The sequence below is a fragment of the Papio anubis genome, chromosome 4 (assembly GCF_008728515.1).
Source record: "Papio anubis isolate 15944 chromosome 4, Panubis1.0, whole genome shotgun sequence".
NCBI lineage: Eukaryota > Metazoa > Chordata > Mammalia > Primates > Cercopithecidae > Papio > Papio anubis.
Window position 1 is genome coordinate 3,496,462 of NC_044979.1, and position 16,502 is coordinate 3,512,963.

At 46.3% G+C, this 16,502-nt stretch overlaps 1 protein-coding gene across 8 annotated transcripts in view; it reads right to left on the reverse strand.

The window, feature by feature from the left end:
* Nucleotides 1–1,482: 1,482 nt before the first annotated feature.
* The window catches only part of RBM33 (RNA binding motif protein 33), a 133,469-nt gene continuing 118,449 nt past the window's right edge, over nucleotides 1,483–16,502 (reverse strand). For all 8 annotated transcript variants that reach the window (XM_009204292.3, XM_003896916.3, XM_009204291.3 and 5 more), the window contains 3 exons: nucleotides 16,254–16,445; nucleotides 8,310–8,398; nucleotides 1,483–7,963 (listed from right to left, as the gene is read on the reverse strand). In XM_009204292.3, coding sequence (XP_009202556.1) covers nucleotides 7,915–7,963; nucleotides 8,310–8,398; nucleotides 16,254–16,445 — 330 coding nt within the window. In that variant the 3' untranslated portion in view covers nucleotides 1,483–7,914. The remainder of the gene's footprint in view (nucleotides 7,964–8,309; nucleotides 8,399–16,253; nucleotides 16,446–16,502) is intronic.

A 16,502-nucleotide genomic window follows, 5' to 3' on the forward strand; every position in this document is an offset into this window, starting at 1 on the left:
CTGCTTCCAGCCCTGGCAGTGAGCCTATGAAACCTGCCCTCAGGGATGAACACACCGGAACCTCGCATGTGCCTTCTTCCCACATACCCAACAGTGCTTCCATGGCCACTGTGCTCTTCCCCAGGGTCCTGCTGGGTGGCTCTGTCAAGCTCTGCAAACTGGCCTGGACCAGAGGGATGACAGAAAGGGTGCCACCATGTCCCAATCTGCTTCGACTCTCACAGCCACTGACCCATAGGCTGTCCCACGAAGGAAGGGAGAGGCCTGTCAAGGGAGCCTCATGTCTTCCATCAAACTCAAGGGGACCAAAGGAAATGGCACTGAGAAGGGTGGTCCTGTTTCTATGTAAGGAAGGAGAGGGTGCTGCAGGTGGAGAGTGGGCTGGAGCTGGTCACCAGCGCCCCTGAACCCCAGCACAGACACCAGCACCACACCAGCATCGAGTGAGAGGGAAGTCAGCCCATCACAGTGCACAGGCAGGCTGGAGGCTGGTCTGGCGCCCCCAGCCAGCACAGGCACCAGCACCAGCATCGGGTGAGAGGGAAGTCAGCCCATCACAGTGCACAGGCAGGCTGGAGCTGGTCACCAGCGCCCCCCAACCCCAGCACAGACACCAACACCAGCATCCGGGTGAGAGGGAAGTCAGCCCATCACAGTGCACAGGCAGGCTGGAGCTGGTCTGGCGCTGGCCCCGGCACAGACACCAACACCAGCATCCGGGTGAGAGGGAAGTCAGCCCATCACAGTGCACAGGCAGGCTGGAGCTGGTCACCAGCGCCCCCAGCACAGACCTGCCACCAGCATCGTTGAGAAACAGGCCCATCACGGGGCAGAAGCGAGAGTGTGATGGGGCATGTACATTTCCTTTAACAGCAGTTTCTGGAAACAGAGCTGCCTTCTTTTTAAAGACTTCATTTTCAAAATAGATCATAAATTATGAGCAATTTCTAACAACATGAAAAACGCGTAGGATACGTGAAATGAAGAATATGCATGATGGTATATGCACTGTGACCACCACCTCCAGCGGGGCCTGCACATGGCAAGAACACGCCACCGTGGAGGAACGGTGTCACGGGAGACTGAGCTTCCCATCTTCAGTCTTTTATTGTCATGCTGGAATACAAGTCTCTTCTGAAGACTTGTAAAAATTATCTGTAATGCTTTAAAAAATTAAAAAGACTAACTCCTCCACCCCCAACCAAAAGCAGCATACTTCGATGCCATCTGCCCGGTCAGTTCAGAGTCATGCAACACCCAGAATGCAGGCAAGGAGGCGGCAGTTGCCCTTGACCTTCGAGGCCCACTAACGAGAGGGCTGCGTGAAAGCCGCGGGCTGCAACCCAGCAGCCAATCTGGGGAGCGCGAGGGCAGCCCCCGAGCCTGGCCCCTTACAGAGGTGCGGAAGTAACGTCTTGGGCACACGGGTAAGATGAGCTGTGGCCTGACCTGAGCGCTGAGATAAAATGAAGGCTACGGAACCAGAGTGGAAACTGCAAGGTTTTATTAACATGACTTCCAAATTACACACAATATAGTTCAAACACATTTTCTGGTATGAAATCACACAAATGAAACACACAACAGTACATTTTCTTTTCAACTATGTCATTACCATTCTTCACACAGATCCTGAAAAAGTTACCACAGCAGTTAACGCAAAGTGAACAAAGGGGTAGAACAGGCAACGGCATTCCCACAAGTTAAGTGCGGTGTCTGGGAGAAAACGGGGTGGAGATCAAACCCAGAGAAACGCACTCCCATCATCTCTCGATGTCTGAATTTCCAACGCTCTCCCAGTCAACACAGCTTCGCCCCCAACCAGAGCCACCCCGCGTGCAGCCCGCAGAGTGTACACGCATCAGGGCTGGGAGGCCCCGTCGGCAAAGCGGTAACACACGGTCAGACGGCCGCCACCTCCAAGTGGAGTGAGCCACGCTACCACTAACACTGAACTCAAGCACAAGAGCTCCTGCGAAAGCAGAGGGGCGGGAAACAAAGAAGCGGGTGGTTAAGGGCACGAACCGCATACTGCGGGACGCTGGCATCTGAATCGCCACTCACTCCTATAGAGCCAAACTGCAAAACAACAGAATTAAAAAGTTACTCTCTCCAATCAAAGACCTGGAGGAATAAATCGTGAGTAAAGACCTGTCAAAGCAAAGGTTGAGAGGTGATGGAATTGTAAACACAGTGTGAGAAAGGTCAGCACCTTCCCTCCCAGCCCACGTGGAGTTCTCAAGGCTGAGGTGGAGCAGAGTGGCAGGAATACAGCCCTCACCCAGTCTGGAGCCAGGAGGCAGAGGAGAGGAGCATGGAAAGTGAGGGAGATGGGAAAGTCTGAGAGAGTGAGTCTCGGAATGGGACAGGAGCTACCAGTGTTAAGAATGGTAGATGATTTAGCCAGGAAAGCACAATAGAAATGGACAGAGAGGGAGAGCCCAGAGCATGGCATGGCCAGGTGATCCCATTACTAAATGAACAGTAGTAAGACGACGACACGTCCAGCAAACAGAATCAGCTCAGACATGAAAAAGGTCACACTCTGTGCTGTGTCGTTGTGGTACCTGAAAATTAAACAGTGGAATTAAAGCCCAAGAGTTGAAGTCCTCATAGAGGACACCATCCTGGATCCCACGCCTGTGGAAAGCAAAGCTCGATTATAGAAATGAGTGATGGCTTTTTTTGCTCCTTTGGTTCAGGGCACCACTGTGTTCTGTGCATGCATGTTATTAAAAATGTTACACACCTAAGAAAACACTACAGAATGCATACAACTTAAATAGTCCTTGAAAAATCAGCTTCTGCTACGGGTGCCCTTAAAATGAAAAGTAGTTTAAAAGAAAATCATGCTGAAAGAATGCATGAGGTCTACTTTCTAGAGTATATTAAATTATTAAATACAGAATACATTACCATAGTACCTGTCTGCCTATCCACTCTATGGAGCATGTTAAAACGAACTACATGCTGTTTCTTTTTAAAGGCCTACATTTTTCTACATACCTTTTAAAATCAGTAAAATAAAACCAAGCAAAATACCAACATGAGGACCTCCTTATCTTTTAGTTGGTTAGAAGTAAAAGGAAAAAGCAAGTACTCAAGAAATGTCTCACTAAAATACCTGTTCCGTCCGCCAATCTTAAAGATTTCATGACACAGAAAAGAGAGAGTTGAGACATTTAAAGCATTTGCTAGCCAAGGCAGGTTACAATGTGTGAGGCAAACGGCCTTTTCCAGCCATATGCTACCAGCAGGAGGTATACCTGGGGATCCAATATGAATCAGTGAGTTCCACTTTGGTTCCAGTACACAAACCATGGGCTTATGCACCTCAGAAGTTAGGCATATAAAAAAATTAAATAGGTTGCAAAAAAACCTTACATAAAATCCTTAGGATTCAATATTAAGTCAAGGCTAAATGCCTTTGGAGAATTCATATTTAAGAATGTCCAAAATAACCTCCATTCGCAAACTTTAAAAATAGTTGAAAATGTTAACTGAAATGCTCTTTAAATACACTAAAGTGTCTAAGCCTTTCCCTAGTCGATCTGGACTCGGGGCTTTCCGAGTGGTGGTAGTGGGGTGTCTCGGATCCTTTCCTGTCCTGCACCCACTCCTATCAGTCAATTCCCTGGTATAATCGTCACCTATAATTTTTTGAAGAACCAATGATACCTTTCAAGTTTTCTCTCGCCCACCCCTTTCCCTCCCTCCCCCCAAAAAAAAATTAAAAAAAAAAAATGGGGTGGAGGGTCATAGCTTAATGAAGGGAAGCCAAACTGGGTCTAAAAGCGATTATGTGAAGCCAGAGCTGGGCCTACAAGTAGGGAAAAAGGGCAATAAAAAAATGAATCCCAGGAAGAGCAACACAAAAGCAGGAAGCCTGAAGTCACCCACAACGGGCGCCGCAGACACCGCACCGGGAGCGTTCTCCTTGAGAGCTGGCAGTCCTCTCCAGGGAGAGAGCAGAGGAGGGGACAGCCGCAGGCACTAAAGACTTTCTAGGACTCCACGATGTGCCGGCACAGCACGCTGCCATCACACACGTTGACCTCCTTGTCCTGTGCAATTACGTGACTAGGACCCGCCTTCGACAAGCGTCATCTGATGGTCTATGAGCACATTCCGCTTACCTTCCCAATGAAATAACAAAGAAATACAAAACAAAACAAACAGAACAAAACAAAAAAAACAAAAGCCAAAAGAAAACAAAAGTGATGAGTTCTTAAAACCCATCCCAGGACAAAGGCTCCAGGGCCTTGGGTGTCCTTCACCTGCCCTACCTGTCCTGTCCCAGCTGGTCACCACCCAGTGAAGACGCTCCCCTCCCCTACTCCTCCAGGCCATCCAGTGGACGCCCCTGTACCACCAAGCGCCCTGGCCCAAGGGCTCTCAACTTGACCGGCCTGGATGACCTCCCCTGATGAGCCAGTGTGTTAGAAGCAAGTTGATTATTAACACTGAGATGACAGCTTCCCCCATCGCCAGGCCTCTCCTCACCTGGGTCTGTCCATCCCTTCCTCCTCTTCACCCTAAACTCCTCTTCCACCTCCTTCAGTAACAAGGCCTTCTGTTCACAGAACTGAGCAAGGTGCTGTTTGAAAAACAGAGCCCTGGGTGCAGGATCTAAGCTCTGCCACAATTCAGAAATGCCATAGAAGCAAGCTTCAACAACTGTTTGTCTGAGACCTTTACAAATCATGCTAAGAATGACCCATAATAAAAATAGTCACGGTGAAGCCACCTCCCGCCCATCCCATCTCCTCCAGCAAGGCGGGGTGTGGGTGCCTACGGAGGCTGCTGCCTGTCCAGAAAGCAGAGAAACCCCTCAAAATTTGTCTGGAAAAATGAGATTTACTCTTTAGAAGAATATCAGTATAAGGATTTAACAAACGTGGCCAGACCAGTGGTAATGCAAGGTTATCTTAAAGTAAGCAGCTAAGTGAACTCTATTACAGCACAAAATCAAAACGAGATAACGCAAAAAGAAAAGAAGTAACTTGGCTCCACATAATCAGCTACTGGTTTACCTTACGAGATATACTGATATTTATGGCCTTTAAGCTTCTTGAATTTGTGAACAAATAATACACAGATCAGGATAAATGTATTGACTTACTACCATCTTTATAAAAATCGAATATACACACAAACACATCAACAACTGTGGAACTGTATCCATTAAACTTTGATAAGACAACACGAAGAAACTAATAGCTAAGATGTGGCTGAGTTGAAAGCACTTCCAATCCAATAATATTTTAATTTTAAAAGGTCCATATTTACATTGTATGCTAAATGCTCTTGCATCTCATTTTAAATGCATGATGAATCAAGAACAAAGATAATGGTTGCAGCAGATCTTCCACGAGGGCTTGGCTGGTGTGGGCTGACTTCACGTGAGCAGCACACCAAACATGTAAGTACCACTCCTTTCCAATTCTGCTTCTTTCCTTTTCTGTCGTTTCCTTCGAGGAAACTCAACCTTCATTACTGGGATCGTCTGGTACTAAGAATGCATTTTCGACGGTTGTGGGTACTGAGAGGTCGGACTGTGTTGGGCTGTTTTAATCAGTGCTTTAAGGCAGGCCCGCATGACTTTGCCAATGACCTTTCAAGAATATTCTATGAGAAAGTCTGCCTATGTGCATGTGTGGACAGTTAGAGAAACATGCACACCCCAGTGCCTGTGTCACACTCAGGTGACACCGAAACAGACCTTCCAGTGGCCATGAAGTCTATCTTCACAATCAGGCCAAACAGGATCTGTTTTACTAACACTGACTACAAAAAAGTCTGTTTCAATGCCTACTTTTCAGAGACCACATGCAGATTTCTGGTTTTAAACAGCACACTCAGACTATTTCAAAAAGTGTTTAAAAAAAAAAAGTCATGAAACTCATTTCATCTCATCAGAAAGCCCTCAATGATAAAGGAAGTCGGTAGGCCTTCCCACTGCCCAGTGGGTACCGAGTGGTTTGGATCTCTCTTAATTAGAGCTCAAGGGCTACCAAAGTCACCACCCCAACGCAGCTGTGCACTGAAGCCAAATAAACCAGACCAAATATATCAACACATCCGTATCTAGCTGTGGAAATGAGTGGGCAGTGACAGCCGTGGGAACCCGCTGATGGGCACACGGACCTGCTGCCTGGACAGCCTCCTGCAGGCATGGTGAGGCAGGGCTGACTGACAATCCCATCTTCTGAGGGCTGGCTGGGACACTCTGGAGCAGAGGTGGCAGCAGCACAGCTGCAGGGTCCTAGCAGATCCTACAAGCGCTGTGGCTTCCTGGGACGGACTGCCGCAACAGCCCCTGCAGCGTGCGGTGTTACTCTCAAGCACACAGCCAACGCCACTTTAGAATCACTGCTACAGAAGGATCGCAGGGTCTGGAAGACCTGCTTCAGCTCTTCAGCTTGTTTTGGTAACTTAATCTGAGAAAGTAATATAAAACGTCAACTGCGGAAACGAGATGACGCAAGTCTGTGACCGTCTCCTTAGTCCCTTCCTTCTAGGAGGCTGACGGCCCTAGCGCCATGCTCCCTCCAGCGGCAGTAGGAAAGAATGGGCTTCTATTTCCCTTAATTCTATTAATAAATGTGACATGAAATCGTAGGTATAAAAGGTAGCTAAAATGTCTGAGTATGCCCTAGCATTATTTGCTCAAATAGCTCAGGTCCACTTTAGAATATATCCAAAATAGTGAAACTCTTTCGTAAGCAGAAATACAGTAAGGCACTTTTTTCAGTGTTTGCCCAGAATGAATTCTAACTACAGTAGCTTTATAGAAAGTATGTCTCACCTACAGGAACCTACCCACAATTACGAAAAGCGGTTTCAACGATGACACAGACTCGTCTCATTTGGGGTCATGTTGTCCCTGGAAGAAAGCCACCCTCGCCCCACGTCCCACAGGGAACAGCAGGCCAAAGTGAACACCCGCTGATGGACAGGGCAGCCCTGCTGGAACAGCCTGCAGAAAAACAGAGGTGACTGAAGCAAGGGCCACCAAATTCCCAAGGAATGTCATCTATCACGGAGCCAGTGACAAACAGGCCACCTTGCTGCATTTAAAAAGGAAAAAACCAGACAGGTCTGTTCCACCTTCAGGCCGTTCCACCACCTCATGTGGTGGGAACTAGGCCAGAGGGCTGCCAGGTGAGGCCATCGCAGACCCTTGCTCTAGCCGAGGGCCATGCTGTGTGCCTGTCCAACATGCTGCCTTATCTGGGAAGTGTGTTAAAAATGAATGGGGAGTTCATCGAAACTAGGAACGCAGAGTTGACACTTTTGAAATAGTGACAAGAAGCAGAATCTGCTGTTCAATTGGCACCATTCCCAACCACCCCACTCACACCCTGGCTTTCCAGGGTATGCAAAGGTCAATCAATCATCACCCAAATTTTAATCTACATTTTTCACAAGAGCCTTCTGAGGGCTGAGAAGACAACTCGAGTTAAGCTCGGTTGAGAAGACTCTTCTAACCTGCACTGAAGATAAGTGCAACCATTATCAAATATTCTTTGCTGTGAAAACTACTTAGAACTTGTGACGTTAATGTTCTTTCCTGAATCTAAGTCACTGTGATCGATCATAGAGTCAGATCACAAACAACAATGTCTACATGCATTGTAAGCACTTTGAAAACAAAACAAAACGAAAAACTTGGAGTTCTTGGTGGTGACAACAGAACGTGAAGCAATCTAACACCAACTCCAGCCTGCTGTGTTCTGTCAGTTCAGCTCCTCTGGGATCAGGCCCGGGGCTGGCTGGCGCTCTGGACAACAGTTACGCAGGACTGCGGCTCGGAGAGGCCTGTGCTCCTGGGGGTTCTGTGCCGGCCGGCAGCTCCCTTGAAGAAATTCCACAGTGTGTGTACAGCCTAAGGTCAGGCTCTCTTGTTAGGAATCACTCCACGATCAGGGCCACATTTATGTGGGACAAATCTATCATATGCCTGTGAAAATGTAAAGAAACGATCGACATTAACTCTGCACATCAGCAATCAATCTACCAAGGTGGGAGGAAACTAAAGGAGCCTGGTGGGTCCTGTTTAATAAAAACCCATCATATAAAAAGGCAGATTGCCTGGGAAGATCTATTAAAACACAAGGGGCAATTCTCCACCAGACAAAAGGACGCACGCCTCATGACAGGATTAACTGTCTGCACTTTGTGCCCTGGTGTCCTTCTATAGGAACAGGTGGGGACATACGCTTGCTACCATGATGGATGGGAGGGCACAGGAAGGAGGCCCTTGCTCCCGCCCCCTCATCACCACAAGCACAGAACACACTGGTCACCTGTGGAATTTCTGCTGAAATGCTAATGCGTGGGCTGGCTCCTTGAACTTAGCTATGGCTTTCCGTTGCTGAGGAAGCATCTGTAAACTCTAGAGGAAGAAAACAAACACTTTAATGTCAGTTGTAAATGACAATAAAAAATATGAATATATATATTTAAACATTATTAGCTTTAACACAAAATGAGTCCAGGCGGACACTTGGAACAAACTAATTGATTTTCCTTTCTATCTCCCTGGCAATTTTTCTTACTTATCCAGATAATCTATTCCAAAACAGTGCTTTACTAAATCATTACCAAGAGCAACAGTTACGTCTTTCAAGTCTAGTGTTAGGACCTCCCATCATCTGGCCACATCAGCTGCCCCAACCTGCTCTGTGAGACCTGGTAGCAGGTACCCTTGGATGGAGACATCTCCTCTTCTCACACCTTCTTATCAGGTGATTTTTAATAGGGGCCCCCACAAATCTTTTTAAGAACAGGACTCATCACACCAGAGGAAGCTGTTTAGTATGGGGGCCCCACAGTCCACAGTAGGCAATGGCTCCTAGTCTACCATCTCGTGCATCCGGCTGAGTGACGGTGAGGGCAGTGGTGCCCCGGGCAGCCATCAGCATAACGTGATCACATTGTGTACTTTAGAGTTTGTGAAAACCAGTCTTAGGTGGTGGTATCTGAAATGAAGTCGCCACCCACTGGCCTAAAACAGTGCCAGTGAAAAAGAAATGAATTTATGAAGATTGGCTGAAAGAAATGATGAATCCAGTGAAGATTTACAAAGGAAGTGTCTGAAAAGCATAACTTACATCTAGTCCTCAAATCTGCTGCCTGAGGAAGAGGGGGAGCTGCTTTCTGCCTTCTTAAACCTGATTCAGGATCTAGGGCTGGGAGGGGCTGGCAAGAGGAGAGCACAGCGATCTGCGGATCTGTTAGGTGGCGTTCTGTGAACTCTCAAGCAACTCAGAGCTCCAGAGTCTAGTTCTTCCCAATTACTTCAGGACACAGTCAACTTAGTGCCTGCTGTCTGCAGCACGCACAGGAGCCCCTGACTCTTTGTCTCGCACTGTTGCCCAGGCTGGAGTGCAGTGGCACGATCTTGGCTCACTGCAACCTCCGCCGCCTGGGTTCAAGCGATTCTGCTGCCTCAGCCTCCCAAGTAGCTGGGATTATAGGCACCCGCCACTACGCCCAGCTAATTTTTTGTATTTTTAGTAGAGACCAGGTTTCACTATGTTGGCCAGGCTGATCTCAAACTTCTGACCTCATGATCCACCTCTGCCTTGGCCTCCCAAAGTGTTGGGATTACAGGCGTGAGCCACCGCACCCACTGCCCGACTCTTCTAAGAGCAGGGGTCGCTGGGCAGCTCCTGGCATGGGCATCAGCCAACACTGTCCTGAAGGACTGCACTCAACAGGCACTTCTGATGGCCAGAAATTATTTGCTGTGTCTGAGTTTCTGTTCAGTGAAACAGAATAGCTAGAGAAAATACCAGCACAGGATCCCTTGAAAATACTGAGGCACATGTGGCCGTTTCATTTTAAAGCATGTCAAAGAGCTACAAGGGAAGCAAACAGCTAAAAACATCAATGACTTGGAAAGTGTTTAAAAAGTTACACTGTATATGAAATAACTGCTCTCCATTTTAATAACTGTAGAACGTCCATCAGTAAACAAGACCAGCGGAGCTCTAAAGGAACACTCCAACGCTTCGAAAAAGGTATCCTCCAGGGCTTCTGCTACAGTGTTTACACAGAAACACAAAGGTCCAAGTCTCCAAATTCAAGGACATCAAGAAGGCCTACATGCAGGCTACCCCAGAAACCGCAGCACTGGTCTGGGGACATCACTGAGACAGGCCAGCAATGAGGCAGCCCACGAGGCAGCCACGGAATTGGTCTTTTTTCTGAAACAAGTTCAGTAAAATATCAGACTTTCTCCCTTCTTTCAGAAATAAAAAATGAATACAAAAGAAATTTCTTGATAGTTTCACTTGTCATTAACAGGAAAAGTAAAGCCCTATAACGTAGTCTCCTGGATACATTCTCAGCAATATGTCTTGCAATATGGCTTTCTGGACTTTGAAATTCCGCCTGTATTTCTTGACAGAGACCTGTTTTCTCTGCCAATCTGCCAGACTCATATTTCAGCATGCACCCCTTTTGTGTATTAGCCTGTGAATGATATTCAGTCACTGAAACAACAGAGCAACTTCCAGAGAGAAAATGCGTCGGTTCTGTTCCCAGGTAAAGGGCTGTGTTGTGAGTGTCACTTGTCCATCCCAGCCTAACCCTAACCCTAACGTAACCCAAACCTGACCCCTAACCCCAACCCTAACCTAGGTTAGAGCTGCTGCAGCCGTGCCTTTGGGGTTCTCTCCGTTCTTCCGGCAACAGTGCTAGCATGCTCAGTGCTCCAGGATCCTGGGGGGTTTAAGCAATGCCCAAAAGTGACTGAAACAGTTTCACACAACAGCTGCCAATACTGTGGCAGAGCTTACTGTGAGAACTACAACAATGGACCTTCTCTAAACTTATCTTGTCTAAAAATATAAAAATTCCTTCATTAGCAATGGATAAGGAAAACTAATTTCATATATCACAAAACAATGATCAATATTCTGTAATTCACAGATAGAATCTGGATTTTGGAAATACTACACTCAAGCGAGATCCTGTCTCTATAAAAAAAAAAAATTTTTTTTAATTAGCCAGGCGCAGTGGTGTGCACCTCTAGTCCTAGGTACTCAGGAGGCTGAGGCAGGAAGGATCCCTTGAGCCCAGGAGATAGAGGTTGCAGTCAATCATGATCACAGGATCATACCACTGCCCTCCAGTCTGGGTGACAGAGTGAAACTCTGTCTTCAAAAAACAATAAAAATAAAGAAAAAAGAAAATATGCTGTTCTTTTTTGGAAATAACACTTCTAGATATATGTGGTGACTTCCTTTGGGCAATTTCACAATGTGAAATTAGGGCATCAGGCTGCCAATCGTACAATATTTAGTATCAGGTTTTACTTGTAATCTATGTAGTTTAAAAACCTCGATTTGATTGAGGAGCTATCCGTCAAGAAAGCATTAACTTCCAGTGAGATTCTTCAATCAGAGGAATGACTTGGTTTTCAGACACTCAACACAATTAACAAGCGTGCTGTCCTAAAACTGGCTTCCTGTCTACCCTATTTACATTTTTGTACCTCCTTTCAGAAATAAACCGTTTTCTAGCTACAAAATTAAACTATAGAAATTGTCAATATTCAGCCATTTTTGACCTACCAAAATGACAAGTATTCACAATTTATCAGGAGCAGAGGAAAAGAAACTTTCCGGTGAAAGCTTGAAGACATGGTCGCCAGCTTCCATTGTGAAAACATACACGTCTACACAACTCAGCAACACACTACCATAGAGTTAAAACTTTTCTTCACCCAGAACAAACCAAAAGTTAGAATTTGCCTCAAGTCTACATACTGACCTATGTAAGAACCTCCTTCTTCACCCCCAGCCCCCACATAACATACTGGCAGAGCGAGGGGAAAGGCAGGCACACCAGCTCTCACCCTGATTGGCTTTTCATTTTTCAGAGACATCTTCAGACAACTTCTGAGGAAAGCTCACTGGGCTACTATAAATAAGTAGCAAATGCAAGTCAAAAGAATACACTTCAGCTGGTACCTTCCTGCATCCGTACCCAGCAATTCCATCCAGAACCGTATGATCGAATCAACGGCCACGCCACCTGGCAGTGAAAAGCTTCCATGATGTTCAGAACCCTAGCCTCTTTTCCCCATGAAAAGTTCCTCCTCTTTTCAGGAAGAGTCTGCGTATAGCTGTGGTTGTGTGTGTGCATGCATGTATAAAGATAACTAAGATGTTACAGGAGTACAACTGATTCTGCAATCCTAAAAACCAAGCTCTTTTTCTCCCTCTGGCCAACAATTCTAGCACCTTAAGGAATCATTTAAAGGAAAAATATATATCAGCTGCTTTTAAACACAAGTCAAGCTGCTTAAAATAAGCCCAATTTATAAATCATGAGAGATGTAAATTCTTGAGCCCCACCCTAGAACAGACACTAGAGGTGGTGGGGGAGGCACTCCCTGGCAGGAAGGGCACAGAGCGCCTGCAGAGCCCTCAGTGCCTGCTAAGCATTTCTGTATGGAACAGTGTGCAGGACTGGTCCATGGGGCTCTCCTCTATACACAGGTCACTGTGCGACCAACCTCCTGTGGAAATAGGGCGCCTGAAGCCTGCACACGATTCCAGTGGTGGGCTGAGTGGTAAAGAAAGATTCACACCAGTGCTCTGGGCAGCTCCAGCCCACACCAAGTTTTCTGCTCCATTTCATGTTCTCATCTATTATCATATAACATGCTGGGTCTTCCTGGACACCAATTCTGGCACTTCCCCAGAATGTCAACGTTTGGGCTCTCTTGCATATCCATGTGATCACTACGGGTGCCCTAGCGCATTGCTCCTTTTGCTCTGGTATAATTTTAAAACATCTCCTGACCTCTCCTCTTCCCTTTTCATCCCTGGTTGTCCCGTCTTCCCCGTCTTATCCTCTAAAGCTTACACATGCTTATCCTCTAAAGCGCAGACAAGCTCTGTGTTCTCACACAGGTCTCCTCAATCCTCCTCCTCCTCTTGGAATGATTAACCACCATGTTCTCAGAACCCTGTGGGAGAGCCTCCAGTTAACCAGCTTTTCCGTTGTGGCTTCCCATCATGTGCCCACACGCATCTGTTCTTTAAGCCTGTGACGTGGGCTTTTCTGGAATCCGTATCTGACACTTCTTAGTGTTTTCTTTCTCAATTGTCCAAACTTCAAAACGACTCAACTGCTCACTCAAGATTCCAACATTTTCTACTTCAACAACCAGGCCTTCCTGCAGTCAGAACCAGATGTAAAGGGGCTGTCTTCCTGGCGATCCACTTTACCTTCGAAGCAGAAGCATAATCAGTCAGACGCCAAGATGATCCCACCTCCCGCTAGGTTCACAGGGCCTCCATGTTGGGCTGAGATCCGCTCTGCAAAGGGCAGATTCTTCTCTGAGCAGTACCTCTTCTATGTTTCTATGCCTACCCCCAAATTGGCAGCGTCACGCAGAGGCTCCTGCACTGCATCTCCGAGGGCTCTCCCCAGCAGCCTCTGGGGGATGACAGCCCCCCTGGCCTTGGGAGCACAGCTGACTCGGGAGAAGTTGGTCACCGCGGCCCAGCCTGGGAGGCCGCGCACCCACTCCCCTTCTTCCCGCTGCTTTAACACAGATGACAGTTTCTTGCTTCTTTCACTTCCTTCCAGATGAACCCAGGAAGAACGAAAGAGTTCATATGTGGTTTATGAGTAGACAGGAAAAAAAAGTATCTAGTCTTTGAGGAATCAAGTTCTTATCAAGTTACAATTTCTGAAACATGGTTACAGTTCGAAACTTTTTGGAAGACCATCTTCTGGTTATGATATTTCTATAAAATCTTCTCATTCTTCCTCACTCTTTGAGTCTATAGATAAACGTCTTTGAAATGGACTTTCTAGAGAGGCTTATTAATGTAGTTCAAGGAAGTAAAACACTAATCTGACAACAAAACTGGGTACCACATCACTGCTACACTGAGAAAAGTTCTCAGATTCCATGGGTTTAAAAGTACAGTTAACATGCAGTTACAGCCGGGCGTGGTGGCTCATGCCTGTAATCCCAGCACTTTCGGAGGCTGAGGCGGGTGGATCACGAAGTCAGGAGATCAAGGCCATCCTGGCTAACACAGTGAAACCCCAACTCTACTAAAAATACAAAAAAATTAGCCGGGTGTGGTGGCACGTGTCTGTAGTCCCAGCTACTCAGGAGGCTGAGGCAGGAGAATCGCTTGAACCCGGGAGGCGGAGGTTGCGGTGAGCTGAGATCACGCCACTGCATTCTAGCCTGGGCAACAGAGCAAGACTCCATCTCCAAAAACAGAAACAAAAAATAACGTGCAGTTACTAGAATTTTCTACAACTAAAAGGCCCAAAGGAATGAATACAGGTCCTCCTGGTGTAGACACCACCTGGCATTACACCAGTGAACACTAGGTGGTGCCATATCCCAAAGAGACAGAGACTCGACACTATTCCAAAACATTTAGGATAAAAAATATTTGTGGCTCATGCCTGTAATCCCAGCACTCAAAGGAAATGGAAGCAAATGCAAGGAAAAAAAGGCCATTTAAGAGATCTATACAAATCCACAGTACAAAATGAAAAATTCAATTTAAAAGACAAGACAGAAGTTAGCTGGTTTGGCAATGGTTCCAAGCATATTCTCACAACGTAGGCTCTGAGCCTCACTCAATGCTCTGAGAAGCAAACGGTACTTGCTGTTCAGGTATGGATCTTGACAACTCGATCAGACTCAAAAATATTCAAGAAAATGATCAAGACTACACACGATGAAGCAAAGTCCACAAAAGCAGCAGGTGACATATGAAAACAACAGTGCAACCCTTCCACTCACAGGGAAGTGCAGAACGCCCCAAAGACAGGAGGACCAGCAGGACACTGGGCCACACACGTGAGGTCTTGCCAAGCGCACTGGTCTGTGGCTCACAACAAGACGAGGCTCGGGGTTTTTTCATCTGGACTCACTGCTACACAGTTATTGGACCAGAATTCTCCATTGCCATTTATTTTGACAATCTCAGATTAGGACAACCACATTTTAATGCATCTAAAATGCTCTAGTGTCTACTGTGCTCCTGCAAATTAATCCAGATTATGATCAATTGTTTTGAAATATCCTTGAACATAAACTGTACGCCTCTAATAGCTGATAAAGTATTCCTAACTGCACCACTAGTGAGCCCGCTCTATCACAAACAGAAGCAAAGGCTTTGGGTTAACTTTCCATTACTACACACCAATAAGAATGAAACCTATCTCCCCAGGAATCCAATAATGAAGATGGTAGTAATTAAACCCAAGTAATATGTATGTTTCTGGAAGGGCTTTCATCTACTCATTTTTAGGAACTGTCAACAGCAGATGGAGATCTAAAACATGTACATTAATTACTCGTATCAACCCTAGTGTGAACATGTTTCCAAATTCACCCAAGAAGCTAGAGGCTGGAAGAGATTCTTGAAAGAAACACTTTGGACTAAGCATTTTGGACTCCTCAGAACTCTGACATGTACTCTGTGCATCCAAAAATGTCTTATTTCCAAAGTGCTCTGCCCTCAGACACACCAGATCCCGCCACGGGACGCAGGGTGCATGGCAATGGCAACAATGGGCACCACAGGTGACAACTGACAGGGAAGGCCAGAAATCCGACTCAACAAGCAGGTGGCTTCTTCGCTGGGTCAGCTACAGGGCTCTGGGCCTACAGAGACCAGGAGTTTCCGTGGAAAACCCTGTTTCCAACGGACCTGGAATTGTGTTCCCTTCCATGCATCTCATTTGCAGCCAGCTCAGCAGGCATGTTTCAGCATTAGAATTAGCCAACTTTAAGAGATGAAGATACAGTCCAAGATACTGTCATATTTGTAAAATCTAAACCAAGTCACAGCTATTTAGCACGTGAAGCTATTTCTGGAAAGCAAGGAAAAGAAGGCTAAATAATTTAAAATGTAATGTCATTACAAATAAAACAAATCATTTGATAGAACAAAAAATTTTGTATGTATGTGTGCAAGTGTGAACTTTCTATGACAATATGAGGATCTCAAAGGATAATCTGTTCAGTTGGAGTATTTCTTAAAATTTTTAACTAAGAATCTGAAAATTTCAAAATAGACATTTGAGGCAAATGTTCTGATATTAAGTATGCAAAACAGGTATTTGTCTTATTTCCCAAGTATTATTTTAATATGAAGTAGCCAACACAATGCGCACTGTGTTTGAAAGCACGAAATGACTGTCTTGGGACACAACCACCCGTGGCACAGATGCCACCCCTAGGCGGCTACCTGAATGGGTCCCACTGACATCAGCAGGCTCTTCAGCTGGGCATCTGTGGTGGACGACGACAGCCCCTCCACAGACACCACGCAGGGCTGGGGCTTGCACTCCACCACCCGCAGGTTCTGCTTGTTTGGCATCAGGCGCCCCCGGCCCATGGGACCGACCACTCCTCGACCTCCTCGTCCGTGCATGATGGCCTGGTGATAACAAAGAAAATATATTCAGAGTTTCAAGCTTAAGCTTCTTCCATAGTC